This window comes from Maniola jurtina, chromosome 21, assembly GCF_905333055.1.
Source record: "Maniola jurtina chromosome 21, ilManJurt1.1, whole genome shotgun sequence".
Taxonomy (NCBI): Eukaryota; Metazoa; Arthropoda; class Insecta; order Lepidoptera; family Nymphalidae; genus Maniola; species Maniola jurtina.
This window is the reverse complement of record NC_060049.1, coordinates 9,712,392-9,734,593: the sequence shown is the minus strand read 5'-3', so window position 1 is coordinate 9,734,593 and position 22,202 is coordinate 9,712,392. Positions and strand designations below refer to the sequence as shown.

At 36.6% G+C, this 22,202-nt stretch overlaps 1 protein-coding gene across 1 annotated transcript; it reads right to left on the bottom strand.

Annotated features, from left to right (window-relative positions):
• Nucleotides 1–11,499: 11,499 nt before the first annotated feature.
• On the bottom strand, nucleotides 11,500–14,131 carry LOC123876049 (jerky protein homolog-like). Its single transcript, XM_045922177.1, has 2 exons — nucleotides 14,095–14,131; nucleotides 11,500–13,357 (listed from the first exon to the last, which is right to left on the bottom strand). The coding sequence occupies exon 2, from the start codon at nucleotides 13,108–13,110 to the stop codon at nucleotides 11,500–11,502; it is 1,611 nt and encodes a 536-aa protein (XP_045778133.1). The 5' UTR covers nucleotides 13,111–13,357; nucleotides 14,095–14,131.
• Between the last annotated feature and the right edge of the window lie 8,071 nt (nucleotides 14,132–22,202).

Sequence of the window (22,202 nt, the reverse complement as noted above, 5' to 3'; positions counted from 1 at the left end):
TCAACTAAAAAGCTGTTCACACATAAGATGTTTCCAAAAAAAAAACATGAAAAGATAATGTTTTTAAAACGCACGATATTATTTATTCTTGTCGAAATAGCTTTTGTAGAATTCCTCCAAACCTGATGGAATTTGAGAATGATGAGATGCAACGCTCAGTTAGAGAATTGAGCATTGCATTTCACAACGATTCCATTTGTAAATACCGCCCCGGCAAGGAATTTACGTCTACGGAGAATGGCGAAGCATACTTTTAAATCTTGAAATCGATTTCCGATTTGAGTTTTAAATCGATATTAAAAAATGTATTTATGTTTTTAACCCCCGACCCAAAAAGAGGGTTGTTATAAGTTTAACGTGTGAATCTGTCTGTGGCATCGTAGCTCCTAAACTAATGAACCGATTTTTATTTATTTATTTTTGTTTGAAAGGTGGTTTGATCGAGACTGTTCTTAGCGATAATCCAAGAAAATCGGTTCAGCCGTTTGAAAGTTATCAGCTCTTTTCTAGTTACTGTAACCTTCACTTGTCGGGGGTGTTATAAATTTTTTATTTACACTTGTTGTGGTAGAAGTCTGAATAGTGTAGTAGCAACGTCCACTTGTTACTCCTTTATTTTGAGTTTTGGTGATTGAGAATGACTACTGGTGTGACTTCGATTTCGTAGCATCTTTGTTTGGTGCCTTGGTGATTTTGTCAAACACAGATAGTATTTTCGTAAGTTAATATTTTCACTACTATATGTTTCTGCATTCGGGATGCTCCAACCACAGATTTTGTTTTAAACTCGTCTGAAATAGAGGGAACTGTGAAAAATTGTTTACAACATTCGACGGCTAATCGCTTGTCACCGATCTATTAATTAAAAAAAAACTGGTTGTCTGTAAAGTCGGTTTACTGACGATAGTTGAACGTGACAACAAAGGCCGATTGTGCTTCTTTGTCGCTCGTTCGGCGCTCTCGCTTGCACTTCAAGCCTTACATGGAACGCCTCAGAGCGAGGTAACGCCGCATGAGTCATGTTTTTTCGTGCGTGCAGCCGGCTCTATCGAATTATAAGACGTTGTCACGTCAAAAATGATATTTACCTATAGAAATTACAATTGTTCCTCGAATAACAAAAAAAATATAAAACAAATGTACGGCAATGGCGTCAGATCACGCATTACAGTAGAGCGTCGATTATCCGAACTAATTGGGGGACATGGGTGTTCGGAAAACCGGTATTTTCGGATAATCGAACCAATGTAGGGGAACCTGTTGTACCTTGGTCACTTTTTCATTCAATGATTTTTTGAAAAAAAAACGGTTATAAATATTGCGATTAAACAAATTTTAGCTGTTAGACGAACTAATGTGGTTCATAATATAAATTATACAAAAGCATAGATCATTCTTTTTACAGGTTTTACATAAACTAAAAAAAGTTTGGAATGTTGATCAAGGTACAACAGTGGTGATGTACCTAGATCCGCCTATGTTGTACCTTGGTCATAGTTAGAACTCATAAATTAAAATCCATATTTCTCGACAAATAGCAAATATTTTTATTATTTCCGGCTTCAACACGTCTATAAGTATCTTTATAAGCTTATCTAATATCTATGATATATCAATTAACAGAATTTATATGAATAAAATCAGTGTTTTTCGCAACACCTAACTCAAACATTTTAATCACATTAGCAACAAGTCTTTATTCTCTTCTTACTGACTAATATTTGGACTAAGCGTTTCTTAATTAATCAATAAACTCCGAGTATTTATTCATTTCAGGAACTGAGTAATATTCCCTCTTGGAATTAATTTTTTTTGGACTTTTTATTTTTTCCTTAATATCTAACCATTGGTATAAGTTGAAATCTTCTTTTTCTGGCCATTTCCAGTTTTTTAGCGACTTCTTCATGGATTTTATAAGAGCACCCTCTTCACTGACAGACACTATTTGGCCAACAAAGTATTCACCTTCGTATATAAAGATAACGTAATCACCATCTTCAAAATTGTTTGCGTGTCTATTCTCTTTATTTCCTTCAAAATAATTGCTTAATGGTTCTTCCTCAGAAGATAAAAACCCTTCTGAAGCATCTGAATCTCGCACAGAAAAGCTTTCGTTTTCATCTTCTGATGTTTCTGATTCTACTTTTAAAATTTTTTTCTTAACTTCTTTTAGTTTCTGTACTTTTACCTTCTTATCTATTTTAAGTTTTTTATTTTGTCTTGCTGCCTTTATTCTTTCTATTTCATTTTTTTCCGGAGTTTCAGTTAGTATCCTTGACTTTCCTTTCTGTCTGCTACCAGTCTTCAAGCAGTGTTCATAATGCCTCTTTAAAGTACATCTTGACAAGTTGAATTGTTTGGCAGCCCCTCTTAATGAGAATTTTTTTCTTTAATTAGTTTAATAGCACTAGAAAGTGCTGTTTTAGCAATAGGAGTCCGTTTGATGTTGTTTTTGCTACGAGGCATTTTACCTGTATAAAAAACAACAAATTAATACCTAAGTACCTATGTGCGTTCCTAAACAGAATTAACAAGAATACATTTGAATGTACTGTACCTTGACCATATGACCAAGGTACAACTGTTTTACTATGGTCAAGGTACAACACCCCTACCCTTCTATGTTTATTCGCACTTGCAAATATGGAGGTTACGATTAACTCAAATAAGCATACTATATTCTAAACTTGGCTAAAGTACTTGTTTGAATCAAATGGTTTTAAAAAATTATGTAGTAAATAACAGAAGTAATGAAAGAAATGAAAAATATTAAATATCTTACTTTTCTGCAGCGAAAACGTTAAAGTGATCTCCCATGCAAACTCGACGCAATGGCCGCCTGCAACTAACTTCATGTTGATTAGTCTTGTCAAAGTTCACTATACCATAGACAAAGAGAGGGAAAAAAGGCGCGAACATTTCAAAAAACTAAGTGGCTCTAGGTACAAAGGGTGTCAAGGTACAACAGGTTCCCCTACATATATTGATTCAGCCATACAAATTTACGTACAGGTAAATGAAAACCATATTATTTACATTTATGAATATCTTTAATGACAAATAGAAAATAAACAAAAAAATTGGTTGTCTGTAAAGTCGGTTTACTGACGATAGTTGAACGTGACAACAAAGGCCGATTGTGCTTCTTTGTCGCTCGTTCCGCGCTCTCGCTTGCACTTCAAGCCTTACCTGGAACGCCTCAGAGCGAGGTAACGCCGCATGAGTCATGTTTTTTCGTGCGTGCAGCCGGCTCTATCGAATTATAAGACGTTGTCACGTCAAAAAATCTTAAATATTAGTCAATATTGCCAATCAGTCACATGAATTGTTTAGGCACTGTTCATACTGTTTGTGACTCCACATTAGCACCTCATTGACACCGAGGTTCTAAAATGTTATTATAGAACAACTATTAAATCTTGTATACATATATTCGGTAAAAAAATTGGTTGTCTGTAAAGTCGGTTTACTGACGATAGTTGAACGTGACAACAAAGGCCGATTGTGCTTCTTTGTCACTCGTTCCGCGCTCTCGCTTGCACTTCAAGCCTTACATGGAACGCCTCAGAGCGAGGTAACGCCGCATGAGTCATGTTTTTTCGTGCGTGCAGCCGGCTCTATCGAATTATAAGACGTTGTCACGTCAAAAATTGAATTATTTTTTATTTTTTAGTGTTTGTGATTTTTGAAAAAAAAAAAAAAAATTCGCAATTTTTAGTGGCCTCACTGTATTAAAATATGCTATGCCTGGTTAAAAACCTATTTACTAAGCTATTACACTGATCGCGAGCAATTTACTCTTATCCATTGAAGAGTTCTGTTTTCCATCTCCGAAGATATTCATCAGATCTTCACCAAACGAAAATGGAACCACCTCGGAAGTATGACCTACCAAACAAATTTTTTATCAAAATCGGTGCATATTTAGCAGAAAATCGCGTAACAAACATACAAAAAAAACATACCGTCGAATTGAGAATTTTTTGAAGTCTGTTAAAAAACGTAGAAAGTCTGTTATTTGAATTTGTTTTTGACAAAGTTTTGTTCGATAGTAAGAACTTCGTACAGCATTGTGAATTCGTGACATCATTGTTTTCATAAGATCATCATTAAAGTTAGTCTGAACAAATGTATTGAGCGTTTCCGCAGCCTTCGGACGCAAGGTTGGATGAATCTTCTCTGGTTCGTGATCATCACCGTCGCTATGTTTGCTATTCGCGTCGTTGGCGATGATATTTTCCACAATGTTTTCATCAGACGGTTCTTCACACGTGGCGACAGCATCGTCGACACACGCGTGTACGGGAACTGTGTCTGTGTGCTCGACCGTAGCAATAGGGAAAATTTCCCAACCGATCGGTGTTGTGCTCGGTAGCGCCAGCTGGGCCGACGGTTGTGCGTTGAATCTTCTTCGTTGAATTAGTGTGATTAAATTGTTCATTAAATATTTCCGGAACATAAAATCGGACACCTTTTCTGACTCTGAAGTATTATCACAGTACATGGAATACATTTTTGGTAAACTTAGATCTGGAGCTAAGAATCGTCTGTTCATTCATACTCTTGTGTAGTGTGTAGTGTGATTCATACTTAGTATCAATAAATGTTTTTTTTACTTTTTGAACCTTTTCTTCAGATGTCTTATTGACAGGAACATGCTTTCCTCTGCTATCAATAGGTGGTGTAGGAATGGACAATTTTGTTTTTAAAACTCTGGATATTCTTCCATCAGATACTGTAAAAACTTTTTTGAAGAATTCTTTACATACCGTAGTATGCAAACCATCGAAATTCGGAATAGTACCGTAAAACGGGGCTACTTTGAACAGGTTTTGGAGGTTTTTGGATTGTAACTTTTTTTTTACGGCTCGAATTTCACTTTTTTTTACGCCAACAGAACAATGTGTCCTTTGGTTATCAGATCTATGGCAAATTTAACCTCCCCCCCCCCCCCCCCCCCTTAACTCCCTACTTTTTTTAATTTATTAAATGTCAAAGTAACCCCAGAAGTGGGGTTTCTTTGACAGGGCATTGAAATGCAACTGAAGTCAAAGATAGTCAAAGCACGGGTTACTTTGACATCATTTTGACCAAAAAAACTATTATTTTATTGAAAACTACATGGATTATTCTTTATTAACGCAATAATGACACTTAATCAGTCTCTTAAGTAATAATTAAATTATTCTTTATTAATTCAATAATGGCACTTAATCAGTCTCTTAAGTAATAATTAATATAATTGAGATCAATTTAAAAACAAGACAAGGTAACAATCAATTTTGGCAATATTATAAGGCAAGAAACAATTAGTCAGAGTCATCCTCACACACGACACATTCGTATGACGGATTGTTTGAGCCCTTATTGCACATCCCACACACCCAGTTTTTACAGGTAATGCAGCATATCCAGTCAACAGAATGACGGTAGAACCTATAGTCGCACCTACAGATATAACATAAATTGGACTCCTTCTTATTCTTCTTCTTGTCCTTTTTCCTGTTTTTGATTTCCTTCTTGCGAACCAAACAACTCAGAGGCACATCTTCGTCGGAATCAGTCTGGTTCTTTGTAAGCAGTCCAGAGGTAGAAGGTTGATTATTCTCGAAAGCTGAGACATTTTCTTCTATTTCAGGAGAGTCATCCATAGTTGGAAAATCTAAAATAGAAATCGATTTTGGAGAGTTATTGAAGGTGCTTGGCGAACTGACTTCTGGCATAGGTGGGGAATCGATTTCTGGAATATCGTCGATGGTGGGTGGGACATCTATTTCTGGGGCATCTTCTTCTGCATTATCTCTTTGGCTCGTAACCAATATTTGTGCTCCTGGCTTATTAACGACTTTCCTCCCTCTTCTGTGACGAATTCTTTCAGTATGTAACCCCTCGTCTCTTTTAAAAACTCCAGCAGACAGCTATCTAGGATACGTCCTGTTTCTTGTTCGCGTTCACCTGGGAGCTTTTGTAAAACAACTTGAGGGTCGAAAGGGTAAAATCCCGTAGTTCTGAAGGAGCTCTGCAAATTTTTCATCAAATTGGGAGCCATTGCATCCATCAGTCTCTTCAGTAACATGGGAAATTGTGGCTTTGGAATGATGCCCCGTATTCTCGATTCCTTTCTCCAAGTATCCAAAATCTTTCTCCATTGTCTTTTTAAAGGACCATATATACCCACATCGAGGGGTTGCATTATGTGCGTCGAGTTTGGTGTTAAAGTCGTAAAATGAATGTTATTTTGTATTGCTGCCTGAACGACTTCAGGTGAGAAGTGCGAAGCTAAATTATCACCTATGACAACTGCTTTTTCATTTCCAATTCTTTCTTCCTGGATGCTCGGCAACAACAACTTGAAGAACCATACCTCGAAGAGGTTCATGTCAAACCAACCGCTATGACTATTTCTGTAAATTGTTCCTAGTGGGCCTCCCATTGTCCAGTTCTCGTACAGGTGCTTTGATTTGTAGATAACCATAGGAGGAATCATTTTTCCGTCTGCTGTGCCACAAAACATGATGCTGACCGATGATTTGGAATGCTCCTGGACTCGTTCGACACGTCTGTGACCTCGAGGGACTAAAACTTTTATTGCCCCCGGGTCATCAGTCACGTTCGTCTCATCATAATTGTAAATAAGACCTGGACGTGTCTCCTCCAGAGCTGGTCTCACATTTTCAAAAAATTCTTTTATCTCATTAGGACCCACTGATGCCCTAGCAGGTTTGATATTTGTGGCCAGTCTCTGAGTAAGGTTGTTTCGCGCTGCAAAGTCGGTCACAAAGTCCGGCCCCGGTGAGTTGTCTTTCCATTGTTTTATAACCCTACCTTCCCTGGTGACCAACATCTGAACAATAATTTGGATATCGCGTTTAGTAAAAGGAACACCCCAATCTGTTAATATTTTCAAGGTATCGGCTATTAGTTTTTCAGTTTCAGGAGTCAAAACAGTTGGATGACCCGGCTTTAGTTCATGTTGGTGGTGAATTTTGTTTAGAATAGTTGTTCTATTTATTTTATACTTCTTGGCAGCCGCACTCTGGGTAAGAAGACCTGCCCTCACTTCAGCAACGGCTTTTGCAAGGGTTTCATCGCTGTAATTTTTGTAACTCCGGGCACCCAGTTTTCTTTTATACTCTCTGACCATTGTAGTTCATTTGTAAATACAAACAAATACAAAGGTAACCTAAAACAAATAAAAATCCTTATTTTACACCAATTTAATCACGAATACTCACAATTGTAGTTTTATTTAAGTAAACAATACAATAAACTTACCGAAAAGTAAAGATTTTTTCGTATTTTTGCACCACCACACAACACAACAAACTCAAGCGACGAACCTGTTCGGACTAGTCGGCGGGCGCGCTATGCAGTGTTGCCAGGTGAAGTTTTCACTTTACCCCGGGCCTGGTCTCAATTTACCCTAGAATCTATGTTTTATAAAAAATTTACCCTAAATGATTTTTTTCGTTCTTTACAAATAAAACAACACATTATATTTTATTCTTAGTAGGTATTTTATTATTCGCACATAACAATAAAAGTATCCTCTGCATCACTATCTTTTTTGTCATACATGCTATTATTAAATTTGTCCAACATTGTTTTTGAAGGAGTGAAGTTAACACAAGACTTGTGAAATATTTTTAAACTGTATCTTAGAGTCATTATGCTCTGTATCATAGGCAGAGATAGCCTATTTCTAAGCTTGGTTTTGACGACTGAGTATAGAGAAAAGGCCCTTTCTACAGCTGCATTAGATATAGGCGCCGATAAAAGAGACAATGCTAATTTAGAAATGTTAGGGAATCTTTTATTACCCCCAGCATCTGTGTCCCGGTTAACCTCAGCCCAAAAATCAGTACAACGCGTCGTATTTTCCCAAGATTTGTTTTGCAAATTATTCCATTCTATTTCTATCTCTTGTTTAGAACCATACACTTCAGCCCGTTGAATATTTTGTAGTATTTCAACTAATGTAGGTTTCACTTGAGAAGTGGCTATTTCTGGAGACAGTTTCGACATGGATTTAAGGAATGCGATCTGTTTTGGCAACCTTTTTTGTAATTCAGAGCACAAAATAATAAGAAAGGTTTTGCATCTTTCACGTACGTCCTCTTTGTCTCGCCTGTCTAGTTTCGATAGCGCCTCTTCAACTGTGTAGCCAAAATGCATTGCTGATACATGAATCAAATGCTCCTGAAAATCAAATGATGGATATTCTCCATCCGTAACAGTTTCGAGCTTCCGAGGTATGACAATAATTTGCAGGATACTTTTGAATAGCATTAACAAGTCTTCTAAAAGTTTCGCTGGATCGACATCGTCACTTTGAAACAGGCAATTAACTTTAGTAACTTGACGTAGATGAACATCTAAGAACGTGAAATATGCATGGTAAGCTCTGCATTTCATGATGTCATACAATTTTTCCGCCATGAAACATTTGTCTTCAGTCTTAGCCATCATGAAAAGAAGCTTTAATTCCTCCCATTGGTCGAGTAAAGTACGTATAGCATGAGAACGTGCTAGCCAGCGTGTTCCGCAAAATCCTGGTATTTTTTTAGGAGCTCGACTTTCATTCATAATTTCGTATAAGTCTCTGTAGGCGTCAAGACGTTTTGAACTATACGAGAACCAGTTATGGCATTCCCGAATAAAGAATTCCAGTTGCCGGGGCATACTTTCCGAAGCTTTCTCTGCACATAAATGTAACGAATGGCAGGTACAATTAACGATAATAATATCCGGTAAGTCTCTTTTCAGCAGTGCTGCAACAGAATGGTGTTCACCAATCATTACGTTAGTACCATCTAGGCCAATTCCTACCAGCATTTCAAGACGTAAGGCGTCCTCTTGCAAAGTATTTTTTATGGTTTCATAGATGGTTGTTGCATCGCATTTAGATATTTTTATATATCTGTAAAAAGTTGTTATAATATCCTGCTTAATTTTTGAAAAATACCGGATCATAATGCACAGAATTTTATCCGTTGTTATATCCGTAGTTTCATCAACAATAAGTGAATATGCAGCATCGCCAACATCTGATATCATTTCTTGCATCATTACTGGACCAAGAACGTTTTTAATTAGCATGCTGCATTTAGTTCTGTGTATTTTTAACGTCCCCAGTACTTCTGATTTCGTATCTAAAGATGGCAGGATTTCACCTAAATGATCTACGTTTTGAATAGCACTATGTTCAGCTATATAAGCAGCTATCTTTAATTCCGCAGTTTTGTTAGTCTTTGAAACTGTTTTTACAAAAGGCAATTGCTGGCAGGACTTAGCCGCTTTATCTAATGACACAGCTTTCATGTGTTTTTTACTCTTTGCGTGATAATTAAGTTCTTTCTTGTGGGGTGCTAAAGTCACATTACAATATTTGCACCTTGCATAATTTTCACCAGTGGGGTCAGGACAAATCCAATCTAGAAAAAAAAACAAACCATTAACACCAACACCACGAAAAGTATGTAAAATGCAATCATCGTTGTCCATCACCATCACTAGGACCACCATCCATAAAATGTGGGTAAATTTTGCAACAGGCAACCCTTAGACAATCAAAGATACAAAGTTCCTTCTAACTAATGATTATGTACCTACTAACTTACTAACAATCTCAAATTGCTCAATTAGATTAATTAAATTATTACTTTAAGAAAACTCAACTCACCTTTTAAATTTGGGTCATACTCCCATTCTTTGCAATATTTTTGTGCATACTTTTTTACACCTGAACGCGTAACACCAGCACTCGATGACGCCATTTTTTACAATAAAAACAACCAAAACACTCGCACGAAAAGAAAGAGCAAACAATAAAATAAGCTTGAGACTAGAGAGGGACACAAAGTAATCGGTGCGTTCACAAAACGGAATTTGTAATGGGCGCGTTCGGAAACGAAATAGTTCAGTTATTTTTTTATTGATATTGATTGTTTTACCCCAAAAAATACCCTAGGAAAATTCATACCCTTAAAATTACCCTTCTCGATTATTTTTACTCTAAATATAGGGTAAATTACCCTAAGTTGGTAATAGTGGCGCTATGACGCGTTCCCCACACCCCGCGCCTCACGCAATATTACTCGAGGTCACGCGCACTTGCTGAGCACAAGTAAAAACCGATTTTGGCGCTCTGTCAAAGTAGCCCCAACTTGAGCTACATTGAGGTATATACTTGAGTATTGGAGCGTCTAGACTCGGTTTGTCGGCGATCAGTGAGAAAAGAGCATCTTTTTTTAGGTAACACTTTTACCAATGAAAATAGGTAAGACTAGCTGTGCCCGCGACTTCGTTCGCGTGGAATAGTGACTTTTCGGGCAGCATATTTTGAATTACATATACCGTCGTTTGGGTAGCTAAAAATTTATATTACAGTAATGCTTCTCTGTATACGATATTTGAAGTATGGCCATCGGGGATGAAAGCATACAGGCTCCTAGGATTGCTAACCCGTGACAGAGCCACATATAACTGACCGTGCGAGAAACAGCTGATACTGAGATCTACACCCACAACTTTCAGCGTCTGACCTTGGGCTTTATCAATTGTCATCGCAAAACATAGGCTGACTGGAAACTGGACTCGTTTAAAACTAAATGGAAAATTGTTTGGAATGAGAGGAATCCGAGGAATGAAAACAATTTCACCTTTTCCACACCCTGTTAAAACTTACAATATTTATTTATAAAATTTTAAAGAAAAATAAGGGAAAGAACCTAACCTACAAACCCTAAAATATAAATAAATGAAATATGCAAACAGTCAGTATTCAAGTGAATCGCAATAATCTAATACAACTATTCCCCTATACTCTCCAAGGATATGTGCGTTCGCTACGAATAACTGAATCCTTATGGCCGCGGCGCGGCTCTCAGCGCGCTTTATAGAGCCATGGACGCTCAGGCGCGTGGCGTGTAGTACGTACTCTGTACGTTAAAAATGTTCGCCGTGATTCTTTAAATTGACATGACTTTTTTATTTATGAACCGATTGACATGAAATAAACACTAAATGTTAAGTGAAGCTTACTACAATATATTAGTGAAAACCGTATCTAAATCGAATAAGCCGTTTCTGATATTAGCGTGCACAAACACACAGACAAACAGACAAAAAAAAAATTAATTACAATTTCGGGTTCGGCATCGATATAATAACAACCCCTGCTACTTTTTTTTTATATATTTCCATTGTACAGACACCATTTTTCTACAATTTTATTATATGTATAGATGACTGCAAAGTAAAACTTTCCATGGCATAAAACCTATCGAAGAGTGCTTTTTGCCGTGCAGGACCAACTTTATCGTGGCATTTTAGTCCACATCTACATGGTATATCTGTGTTTATATTTTTCGAAGGTACAGTTTTACCTTTTGCATTCACATATTCCTCACCTCTCGCGCGTTTTGCCTTGCGTATATTCTTTTTCCACTTACTTGGCTGTCGAACTCGCTTTCTTGGCTTCCGTTGCTCTTGGTCGTTTTAAGGGTCTTGGTCGTTTTGAGAATGGTTATCTTCTAAAATATCAATTAGATCCAAGGCAGTTGGCGATGGCGATCTGGATGGTATATACTCAGAGCCTGAATCTGGATATGGGTCTTCCTCATCCACTCGGAAGATATCTGAAAGTAAAATAATTTGCTTAGGAAATAGTAGACTGAGAAAATTAGTTAAGGTGCATTGGGGCAATTCCGATAGAAAGGCTGCAGTTATTACTTCCGCACCTTTTGTGACACGTTTTTTTTTGGTTGGAGCACAATTCTTTTTATCCTGTTGAATTTTTCTCAGCAATAATTCTTCAAATGAGACTGATCGATCAAGTTGTGATGGGTTTTGAAGTGGTACTTGCGATGCTTTCTTTATGACTATGTTTGATATTATATTTATTTTGGATTTTGTTTGCTTCGAATTCTGCAAACATGCTGGTACTTGGCTCGGGTGTCTGGCTTCAAAGGGCAACATTTGGGCATCATTTCTTGATTCTTCAGATAGCAGGGCAACGTAATTATTGTCTGTTATTTCTATCGTTTCATTAGCTGTAGCAAACTGATTGTTGAATGATTCAATGCATATTTCTTTGAGTGACTTTGGCTGTTTGAGTGTGTGGGCAAGTAAAGTTTTCTTATATCTTTGATAAGCGTCTGGATCATATTTATCAATAGGTATGACATGTGCATTGAAAGGGTATATTCCTGCCTTTTTAAATCCACTCTTTATAACTTCGGGGTTCGTTTGTTGCCAAGTATCTGCCATAGTTTTTGCAAAAACGTTTTTTGGCATTTTCGTACCAACGTTTCTTCTCTGCCACTCTACCAGTTGTGCATCCCATATTGCTTTGAAGGATTTAAATACTGAAATATCAAGCGGTTGCAACAAATGTGATGTATGTGGGGGTAATTTGAGGATAGTTACATTGTTTCGGACCGCAAGCTCCACAACCCTGGCATCGACGTGCGTTGAATGCCCGTCATAAATTATAAGGGCTGGTCGCTCTTCGCCGAGACTTGGGATGAGTACTTTTTCGAAATAATTGTGAAAAATTTCTGTTCCCATCCAACCTTTAGTACTTGCAGCATATGTCAATTCGAAATCGTAATCATCTTTATTAAGATCAGTCATCCATTGGTCCCAAACAAATTTTCCTTTGAAAATAATCAAAGGCGGCAACTTTTTACTACTGGCACTCGCTCCTGCTAACACAGTGATGTTTTCCTTTCCACTTCCATAGGTGGTCCTTGCACATGGTTTATTTTTTTTTCCGACCACTTTTGTTTTGGTCGGATCCAGACACAATGATGTTTCGTCCAAGTTCCAAATCGATTCTGGATTTTCTAAAAGATTTAAATCTTGTAAGGTCTTATTCAGCAAATCAAAATATTCAGCAATGACGAATGGATCTGTCATTTTTCTTCGCACATATTCTACGGGTTGTGCTTTTTTGATGGACAAACCGTGACGTTTTCGGAAGTTGATAAACCAATCTGGTCCAGGCGTGTTATTCTTAAATGGTGTCTGAATATTGTTTACGCGCACATATTCAGCCACTATCTCCAATATTTCTGATCTTGAGAGCCCAAATCCCCATTTCTCCATGACTATGATGGTGCTTGCTTACTTTTTTTCGTCTTCTAAAGGTAAAACAATTGGTCTACCTGCATTCTGTCTAAGAGTATCTTTAGTTTTGACATGGTCATGAAGAGTGGTCATTGGAATCTTGTACTTCTGTGAAGCAGCATATGCGGTAAGCTCCCCATTTCTTACTTTCTGTATGGCAGTGGCTAAATCTTGAGAAGTGTATGTTTTATTTTTCTTTTTTAAATAAGTACGAGGCATGATGACACTGAAAAAAGAAATAACTTTTGTCAACACAAAAAATGCAATAATTAAGCAATAACTGAGGAATACCATAGACATACAACTGCAGAACCGTTATACACCATTCAGTGTATTAAGGGGAAAAAATGGTTACGGTTTTGAAATCGGTATCCATAATAAGGGATTGTGAGAGGCGGGGGGGAGGGTATTTTTTGAAAAGTGGGGGTGACTCTACACTTCTAGGGCATCACTCCTCACCTCTCACAACCCCCATTATGGAAACCGATTTTAAACCCAATCCAAAAAAATAACTAGCAAAGTCGACATGGTACAAAACAAAGTTAAGAATTTTAATTAAACCCCGACCTAACTTTCATCACATATATCTAAGAGCATTCCCATTAATTCACCTTTCAAAGAAAACAAAAAAAATTAAAATCCGTTCATCCGTTGGGCAGCTACGATGCCACAGACACACCACACACACATACAGAAACGTCAAACTCATAACATTCCGTCATTTTTACGTCGCGGGTCAATAAAACGATACACTTTGAGAACTATTGGCAATTACAGTAGGAAAGCGTAAGGGGGTTATTGCGAAACAATCATATCGAATTCTGATTTATCCCTCCGGGTTTATACCCGGAGGGATAAATCAGAAAAAAAATAAAAAACACAGTTGGAACCTTATATTCCTATTATCATTAAGCACAAAACAAAAACCTATCATAAAAACAAACAAACATTGAAATAACTTACCAGGATTTCGAGAAAACTATCTTGGGGTTATAACGAATCACCAAAATTCGGCGCGAAATCACTTCTCTTGAATAATTTGACGACACTCGCGTGCGGCGTGATGTTAGCGCGAGCGACTCGCAACGTCTGTCGCGGCAAGTAAATCTAAGATGGCGCTTTGCCTAATGTTGCCAGCAGGAATATATTGCTGCGTTTGGTAGATTTTTTGCACTTTCGGAATATACCCATTTTCGAAATAGCCCCAATGCACCTTACAACACTAAATTGACTGATTTTTCTTATCAAAATCATGTTTTGCTTACCTTGTATTGTGTTTTCTACTAGAGGTTCCAGCTTCCATGTTATTCATTTTAAGCCATTAATTGCAAGGAAAAACTTTCGTTCAACACTAAAAACAATCCAAGAAATACGCGGCAAATTTTGACAGTTTGGCCTAACGTCAAAGAAATGTCAATTTAATTAGTATTGACATAGTGCAGAAATGGCCTAACTCATTTAGGCCACTATGGCGCTACCAAACTTTTAAAATTTCTGATAGGCTGTGGTAGTAATACTAATGCCATCTATGAAAACAATATTGAACTAATTTTAGGCCACTGTGGCGCTATGACTTTTGTCGTTTAGAGCAGTTTTTTGAATTAAAATCAGTATTGAAAAAATGACAGGCCACTCTGGCTCTCATGGCCTCAAATAAAAATAACAATTTAATTTCAATAAGAAATTTATTAAGAAAAATCTTTTTTTCGACCTTCTGTTCCGCAAAAGCGTCTATAACATCATCAAAGATAGAAGATCATAGAATTTTCAATAGACAGAATAGCCATGTTACATAACCTGTCTTGTCTCATAGAGTTTCTTAAATAGGTTTTTATCAATTTTAGTTTTGAAAATGATCGTTCAGCACGAGCTGTAGTATACCTTTTAAATATAATAGCTCAGCTGTTGTCAACGAGGCAGCAACATATTCTGCTTCAGCCGATGAGAGTGAAACTGTAGGTTGTTTCTTTGAGAACCATGTGATTAAATTATTACAGTAAAATATAGCACATCCACTTACGCTTTTTCGGTCTTCTTTGTCGCTTGCCCAATCCGCATCGCAATATGCTTTCAGTTCCTTAGTCTCTTCTGATTTGGTATATGTAAGAGATTTATGCATAGTATGTTTTAAATATCTAAGAACACGTTTACCTGCTTTCCATAGCTGTGATGTTGGTCTATCAAGATACTTACTCAGATATGAAGTTGCAAAAGTAATATCCGGCCTTGAAGTAGTTGATAAATAAGTATGGCTACCTATGAGCTCTCTATATGGTACGTCAATTATTTCTTCATCTTCTGATATTGATATTAACTCTTTCTCCATTGGTGTTTGAACTCCTTTACAATCTTCCATACCGAATTTACTCAAGATCTTTTGAATTAATTTTTCTTGTTTAATTTTAATTGAATTTCCTTCTCTGTGTATTTCCATTCCTAAGTATTCTTTTACTTCACCTAAATGTTTTGTATTAAATTCCTTTTTAAGTTTCTCTATTATAGTTTTTCCAGAACCCAGTACTAAAATATCATCTACAAAAATCAATACCCAAGTTTCTCCGTTGTAATAAAGACAAAAATCATATTTGGATTGTTTAAAGCCATTTTCTAAGAAGAATTTGTGTATTCTTTCGTTCCAGCATCGTGGTGCTTCTTTCAGACCATATAATGCTTTCTTTAATTTCAAAACTTTTCCTTTTTCAGGTGTTATCCCTTTTGGGTATTTTAAGTATATGTCTTTATCTAAAGTTCCGTTTAAAAATGCAGTTGGTACGTCTAATTGTTGTAAGACTTTACCTTCTTGTACTGAAATACTTAATAAAAGTCTAACTGTCGCAAGTCTGGCTACTGGTGCATATACATTATAAACATTTTCTTCTTGAAAACCCTTTGCTACAATTCTTGCTTTCTTAGTTCCATCTATTTTCTCTTTGAAAACCTATTTAGGGTGCAGTTCGCCGACTTTTAAAACGGCTGATTATTAGAAAACCGGCTGATTAAGTGATTTTTACTGTTCACCACCACCTAACCGAGGTTTGCAGCCCTAAAACGGCCGTTTTACCTAACCGAGCTCGGAAGGGTCGTTTAACCGGGGTTCCCACATTTTTACATCTGTTGTGCCCTTGTGTACAGACCAATTTTAGATTATTTTGATTTATCTTTGCGTTGTTTAGTTCAGTAGCGTGCAATAAGTGTTTAATGTAATGGTTGGCAATAATTACTTATCTTACTTTCCACTATATTTTGATATTTTAAAACCAACTCCAAACGGATGCGCTTGTCGTCACTTGAAAAATCACTTGTACACATTTTTGGTCTTCTATTTTAATATTGAAATTATTTTAAACACTAGAATCTCTTAAAATCATCTTTAAATGCACGCACAAATAATTACGGCAACACGACAACAAAAAATCAACAGTCCAACACGTGCAGGACACATGACACGACTGTGAGGTCGGGGCCCCGAAGTTGTAAAAGACAATGCCCATTTAAGTATGAACAAATGTACTGTCTTCAAGATTTTTGTAGCACCATCAAATCAAGTTCTATCTGTTCAATGACATCATCAGAATATTTGTAGAAAAAATTAGTGAAAACGGTTTCCGCATTTCAGAAATATTAACCATAAAAAATTACAATATTTTGAGGTTAGGTCCAGCTAAAAAGTAAGAAAGGATCTTTATAGGCTTAATAAAACAGTCAGTTTCAGATTTTTTTAAACAAAATAGTCGAGTAGGTATTCGACTGATAGCAGAGAAAGAAAAATATAGCCTTTTATTTTACGAATACTTACCTACCTAGTACCCGTTCACATATAGGTACATCGCTGACCTACACGATTAACACCGATGACAGAACTCTACATGTTCTGTAGTAATAATTAGTATGAATGATTGGATAGTAATTAGGAAATAATATATCACCCGTATTGTATACAGGAAGTGGCAATTTGCAGGGCACATAGTTCGAAAAAACGATAGGTGTTTGGGTCCCAAAAGTGTTGGCATCACTACCTCGTAACAGAAAGCGCAGCGTTGAAAGACCCCTCACTAGGTGGAAAGACAACGAGTCGCAAGAAGCCGCTGGATTCAGGCGGTGCAAGGCCGTGGTCTGTGGAAGTCCCTACGAGAGACCTATGTCCAGCCGTGAACGTCTAGCGGTTGATAATGATGATGGTTGGATACCTAGCTTTATGAGACCAGATAATACATCTAGTGGGAGGCTTTGGCTGTGGCTAGTTACCACTCTACTGGATAATTCACTCTGCTATGAGCAAAGTCCTATGAACTACTCAACATACACAAACCGAAATAAAAACATACTAAATAGAATCTAAACAAACCAAAAATATGGCGTCTATACATACATATATCGCTAGGCATCTCGAACATAGACAGTATAGACTGGGGCTATGTACCTACTCTTGCCGATAAAGATAAATCGATTCGACTTTCATCGACTATTTTTCTTCGAATTATATAAGTACCTACATTAAAACGTGTTATTAATTACTCCGCATTTGAGAAGGTTAAAAAATCATAAATGCGGTAAATATAAAGATTATTCACAGTAAAAATAGGCTCTAAAAATAATAATAAAAAATTCAGAGTAATAAAACTTAAATTAAGAAAATCGATATCGTAGACCCAGATAATCGATATAACAAACAATAATATCATTTTTAAAAATGGACATCCCTTCTCAGTACTTTTGTGACAAATGAATGGCAATCAGTAAATAACTACAATAATGGCTTCTTACCAGGCTGCATGGTCTACGACCTTTGCCTTTCCTGAAGGGGATAGAAATTAAAAGTTAAAACTAACTACAATAATGGCTTACATAACAGCCGGAAGTTTAAAAGCACTTTTATTTACGAAAAAAATAATCCCAAAACAAATATTCATGAAACTTAGTGAGAAATTATATTTTTATTTTAGCTTTAATAAATGAATAAAAAATTTAAGGTACAATGCTTCTTGTGAGAGTACTGTCCATAGGCATTCTCCTTTGGGACGGTTATTACCTGCCAAAGTTTAGAACAATAGTGTAGTTTATCTTCCCCATAGCGTCGTTGTACTTTGGTCGGTCGTAGCAGCTGCGTAGCTTAGAACAGATGGTGTTCCGCCGATTTAGTAACCATGCTACATTTTTACATGGTGAACAGTAAATATTTAAACGGTCGTTTAAACGACGGTTTCGAAATAACCAGCCGATTTAGCAACCGTTGTTTATGTAGCTTTCGGCGAACTCCAGCCTTAGAATCTATGGCTTTCCGACCTTTTGGCAGATCAGCTGCTTCCCATGTATTTAACTTTTCATGTGCATTTATTTCATTTTCTATAGCAGTTTTCCATTCATCATTTTGTACAGCATCCTCGTAGCTTAACATATCTGTTTCAAGTATAGTATTCAAACAATATGCAATATTACTTTCCATATTTTCAAAATTTTCTTCATAGTCCTTCAGATACGCTGGTTTCTTTATATTTCTTTTAGGTCTTGAACTCGCATTTTCTGTAACTACATGATCATCTTCACCTGTATTTTCTTCCTCTTTTCCTTCTTCATTTCCATCTGCGCTTTCTTTTCCTTCTGTTTTATTTTCACTTGTCTCATTCTCTTCATGTAAATAAAAATATCTATTTTCTTCAGTTTCTTTCATAGTCGGTTTATAAATAATATCAGATTCATCAACCACATATGGTGTATATCCTTGAGTAGTTTTTGGGTTTCTTTTGTCCTGTTTTACTTCCACTGACTGTGTATGATCTTTTTTTGTTATTTTCTCTTATATTACTGGTTATAAACAATAATTGGGCTTCATATGATCCCAATGAAATATATTTTTGGAACTCTTGTCTTTTTTCTTTAGAAATTAATTTACTACACTTTTTTCGGCATGTACAGGTATAATCATGAAATGTTTTTGATGGTAATCTCATATTTTTCTTATTTGAATGGTACGGTAAGTTTAAATACTTCCTTTCTTTAGCTTGAGCTATTGTGTGTGGTCCTGAAACTTTCGTTTTCTTCCCTTTTTTGGACGGCCCCGTAATTGTTCGACTTCAAGTTCTATATTATTAATTGTATCACATTCGGAATCAGATATATTTGCGACTGATATATCAACTGGCGTATTCACATCCATCACTCATGGACCCAAAACAAAATATTGATGATACCTTCAAAAAAAATTTCCCTTGTCAAGCGGTTGCAGTTTATGGGTGGTATTGATGGTAAACAATAAATACAGCGCAATGTTATGAGCGTCTACAGCATCAAAAATTCTGGCATCTAAATGAGAAGAAGCCTTCGTGAAAAATGAGTAAACGTTTGTCTGGTGCTTCATACCGTCCTAGGTGCTGTATAAAACATCAAAAGCTCGATCGTCATGCTGCCCTTCGGGGCCACCTTTACTAAGCTGCCAGGTGGAAAATTTTCAAAAAATTCAGGTCTCAACCTTTTGCCCTTGGATATGATAATTGGATGTAAACTATTTCCAGTTCCATTACACACATTGCTATTGTTACATTTTCTGCATGTTCTTGAGCAGCAAGGTGCACTCTTTTAGCCCCTTTTGCAGCACTTTGTTTTGTTCTGTTGTTGGTGCAGTGGTCTACCTCCCTTTTCGTCCATGGTAATAAACACTCCGGGTGACTACAGATATTAATTTTATCATATTTTTTTTTAAAGCTTCAAAATGTTTCAGCACAGTGGACTTGTTTTAATTTTTATGCTCTTGCCGGATTCATTAATTGAAATCTACGAGAGATATTTCTGGGTTGCGGTTGACAACATTTTTCACCAATTTTTTTCTAATATTCCTTTTTTTTCCACTAAAACAATTCAAGTATATTATTCGCAATTATTTACGCTGTAAATAATTGCGATATAAAATTTGAGAATCGTATAGTGCCTATAACTTTGTACGCTTCTTCGACTTCAGGGAAGAATTTTCTCGTAGTGGCACCACCGGTGTCCGTAATGTGCCTGGCCTGCCAGTGCTGTAGGGCGTCCGTCCTGGTGAGGTGTTTTACGTAGGATACAGGGAATTTGTCGTATATGGGGGCTGTTTTGAGTATAATGCTGCTGACTTGGCCAGCTCATCCGTCCTTTCGTTGCCTTCGATGCCGATGTGAGCCTTTATCTAATAAAATTGTACCTCGCCCTCCATCGTGGACATTTCTTCCACTAGGGACCTTGTCTCCGCAATGACTGGATGGAGGGCGGATCTTGAATCTGAGAGAACAATGGCCTTCCTTAATTTTCTAGCCTTTATCATAACTTTGACTGCCTCTCTTAGAGCCACCGCTTCCGCCTGGAAAACAGAGCAGTAAATCGCGAGAGACAGCTTTTCTGTCAGTACTTCTTTGCTGCCAATATAACAAACAAGTGCGGTCCCGACTTTGTCGTCTAATTTGCTTTGCTTTTTCTAATTTTTTAAACTGCAGGTATATAAACATGATACTTAGGTAATATCGAATCCTGATCTAGGCGATTTTTCTTATGTCTGATCTATCATCTGATATCTCGGTAGAAGGTGACCAAAGTAGTAGAAGGTGACCAGTGTAGTATAGCTTTGTTAGATATCTGCTGATATGTCCTTTGGTCTGATTCTAAATCTGGACAAATTGCTTGGAAATCTTTACTATAATCTTTGTTTGTAATTGTACAAACTTATTAACAGGTTTTAGTATTGCCTTTTTCATTATAAATATGATCTTTTAGAGTCCAAGCATGCCATTTCACTGTTTTTTCGATATCAATTTTGTCATTGACTTCAGTTAAATTTACTGCACAAGCATCACACTCGCCATACATACACTGCTTGAATGTTTGGTCGCACACAAGACTTGTGTGAAATTATAAGATTGAGATCATTATTTTCAAATATACCAGCCGATTTAAGACCATTATTGATAAACTGCATGTTTGCATGTTTAAGACATGCACATGTTTAGAAATTTTTTGGAGCCACCACATAAAGGGTCTATACTTTTTAAATGTGCTGAAGCTTATTGTGTCAACTTCGGTCACATTTTTTTATGGAGGTTTCTGAGTTTGTCTAATAAGTATCGCTTTTGTTTTTTACATTTTTTATATGTAAGACATTTTTTTTCCCAGCGCTTGCTCTGTTCACATCGTCTCTTTCATAAAAAACTCTTAATCTTTCTTTAAATTCTTTTGTTGCTTTTTATTTTCTTCACTTTTTCTTATATTACTATTAAGTCCGAGATTCTGGGTTAGGTTTGTAGTGATTTTGTATTTTTTTCACAAATTCATTGTCCACAATCCCTTTTAACACCTTTTTGTCAGAATTTTGGCACGCTTTGTATGTCTGCTTTATTGAGTCTGTGAGAACGTTGTATTCCAATATTTTCTTTTTTATTGCTTCTTTTTTAGATGTTTCTATATCAGCCTCAGCAAAATTTTTTTCAACAAATTCATCACTTCTTTTGAAAGGAGTATCATTTTGGCTTTGGACAGCGAGAATGGTGTTTCCACTTTGTTCCGGTCCTATTGTGAGTTTTTCTGTTAGTTCTTGTATTTTTTTTGTGAGGGAATTAAATCCCCTTTCCAAATTACGGACTTTTTTACGCAACTGAGCGCTGTCCCGTCTTAAAATATTGCCGCCAACTTTAGCAATTATACTATTAAACTGTTCCACGGCATTACTGTCAAAATCATTTATTAAACTTCTTGAGTGTGTGGCAACTATGCCTACAATATATTGGATTTTGAACCAAAATGTCGAGTTGTTTACTTTTGGCACAAGATCATCACTTTTTTTCTCACTACTGCAGTAGTGACCTTCACACTCGGCGTGATGTCCAAATGCGTGATTATATGCATTAGAAATATCGGCGTAGAGGCTATTTATTCGCACTCCTAATTCAGCGTTATCGTTTTTGTGCTTTTTTATTGCCAAACAAATCACTTTTCTGATTGCGAGTATCCTTTGGGTGGTGAGCATTTTTCTCATTTGTAATGAGTATTTTGTGTCTTTACTAACTGCTACTAAATTATTGCACATATTACGGAGAATATGGTTTCGGCATTCTATT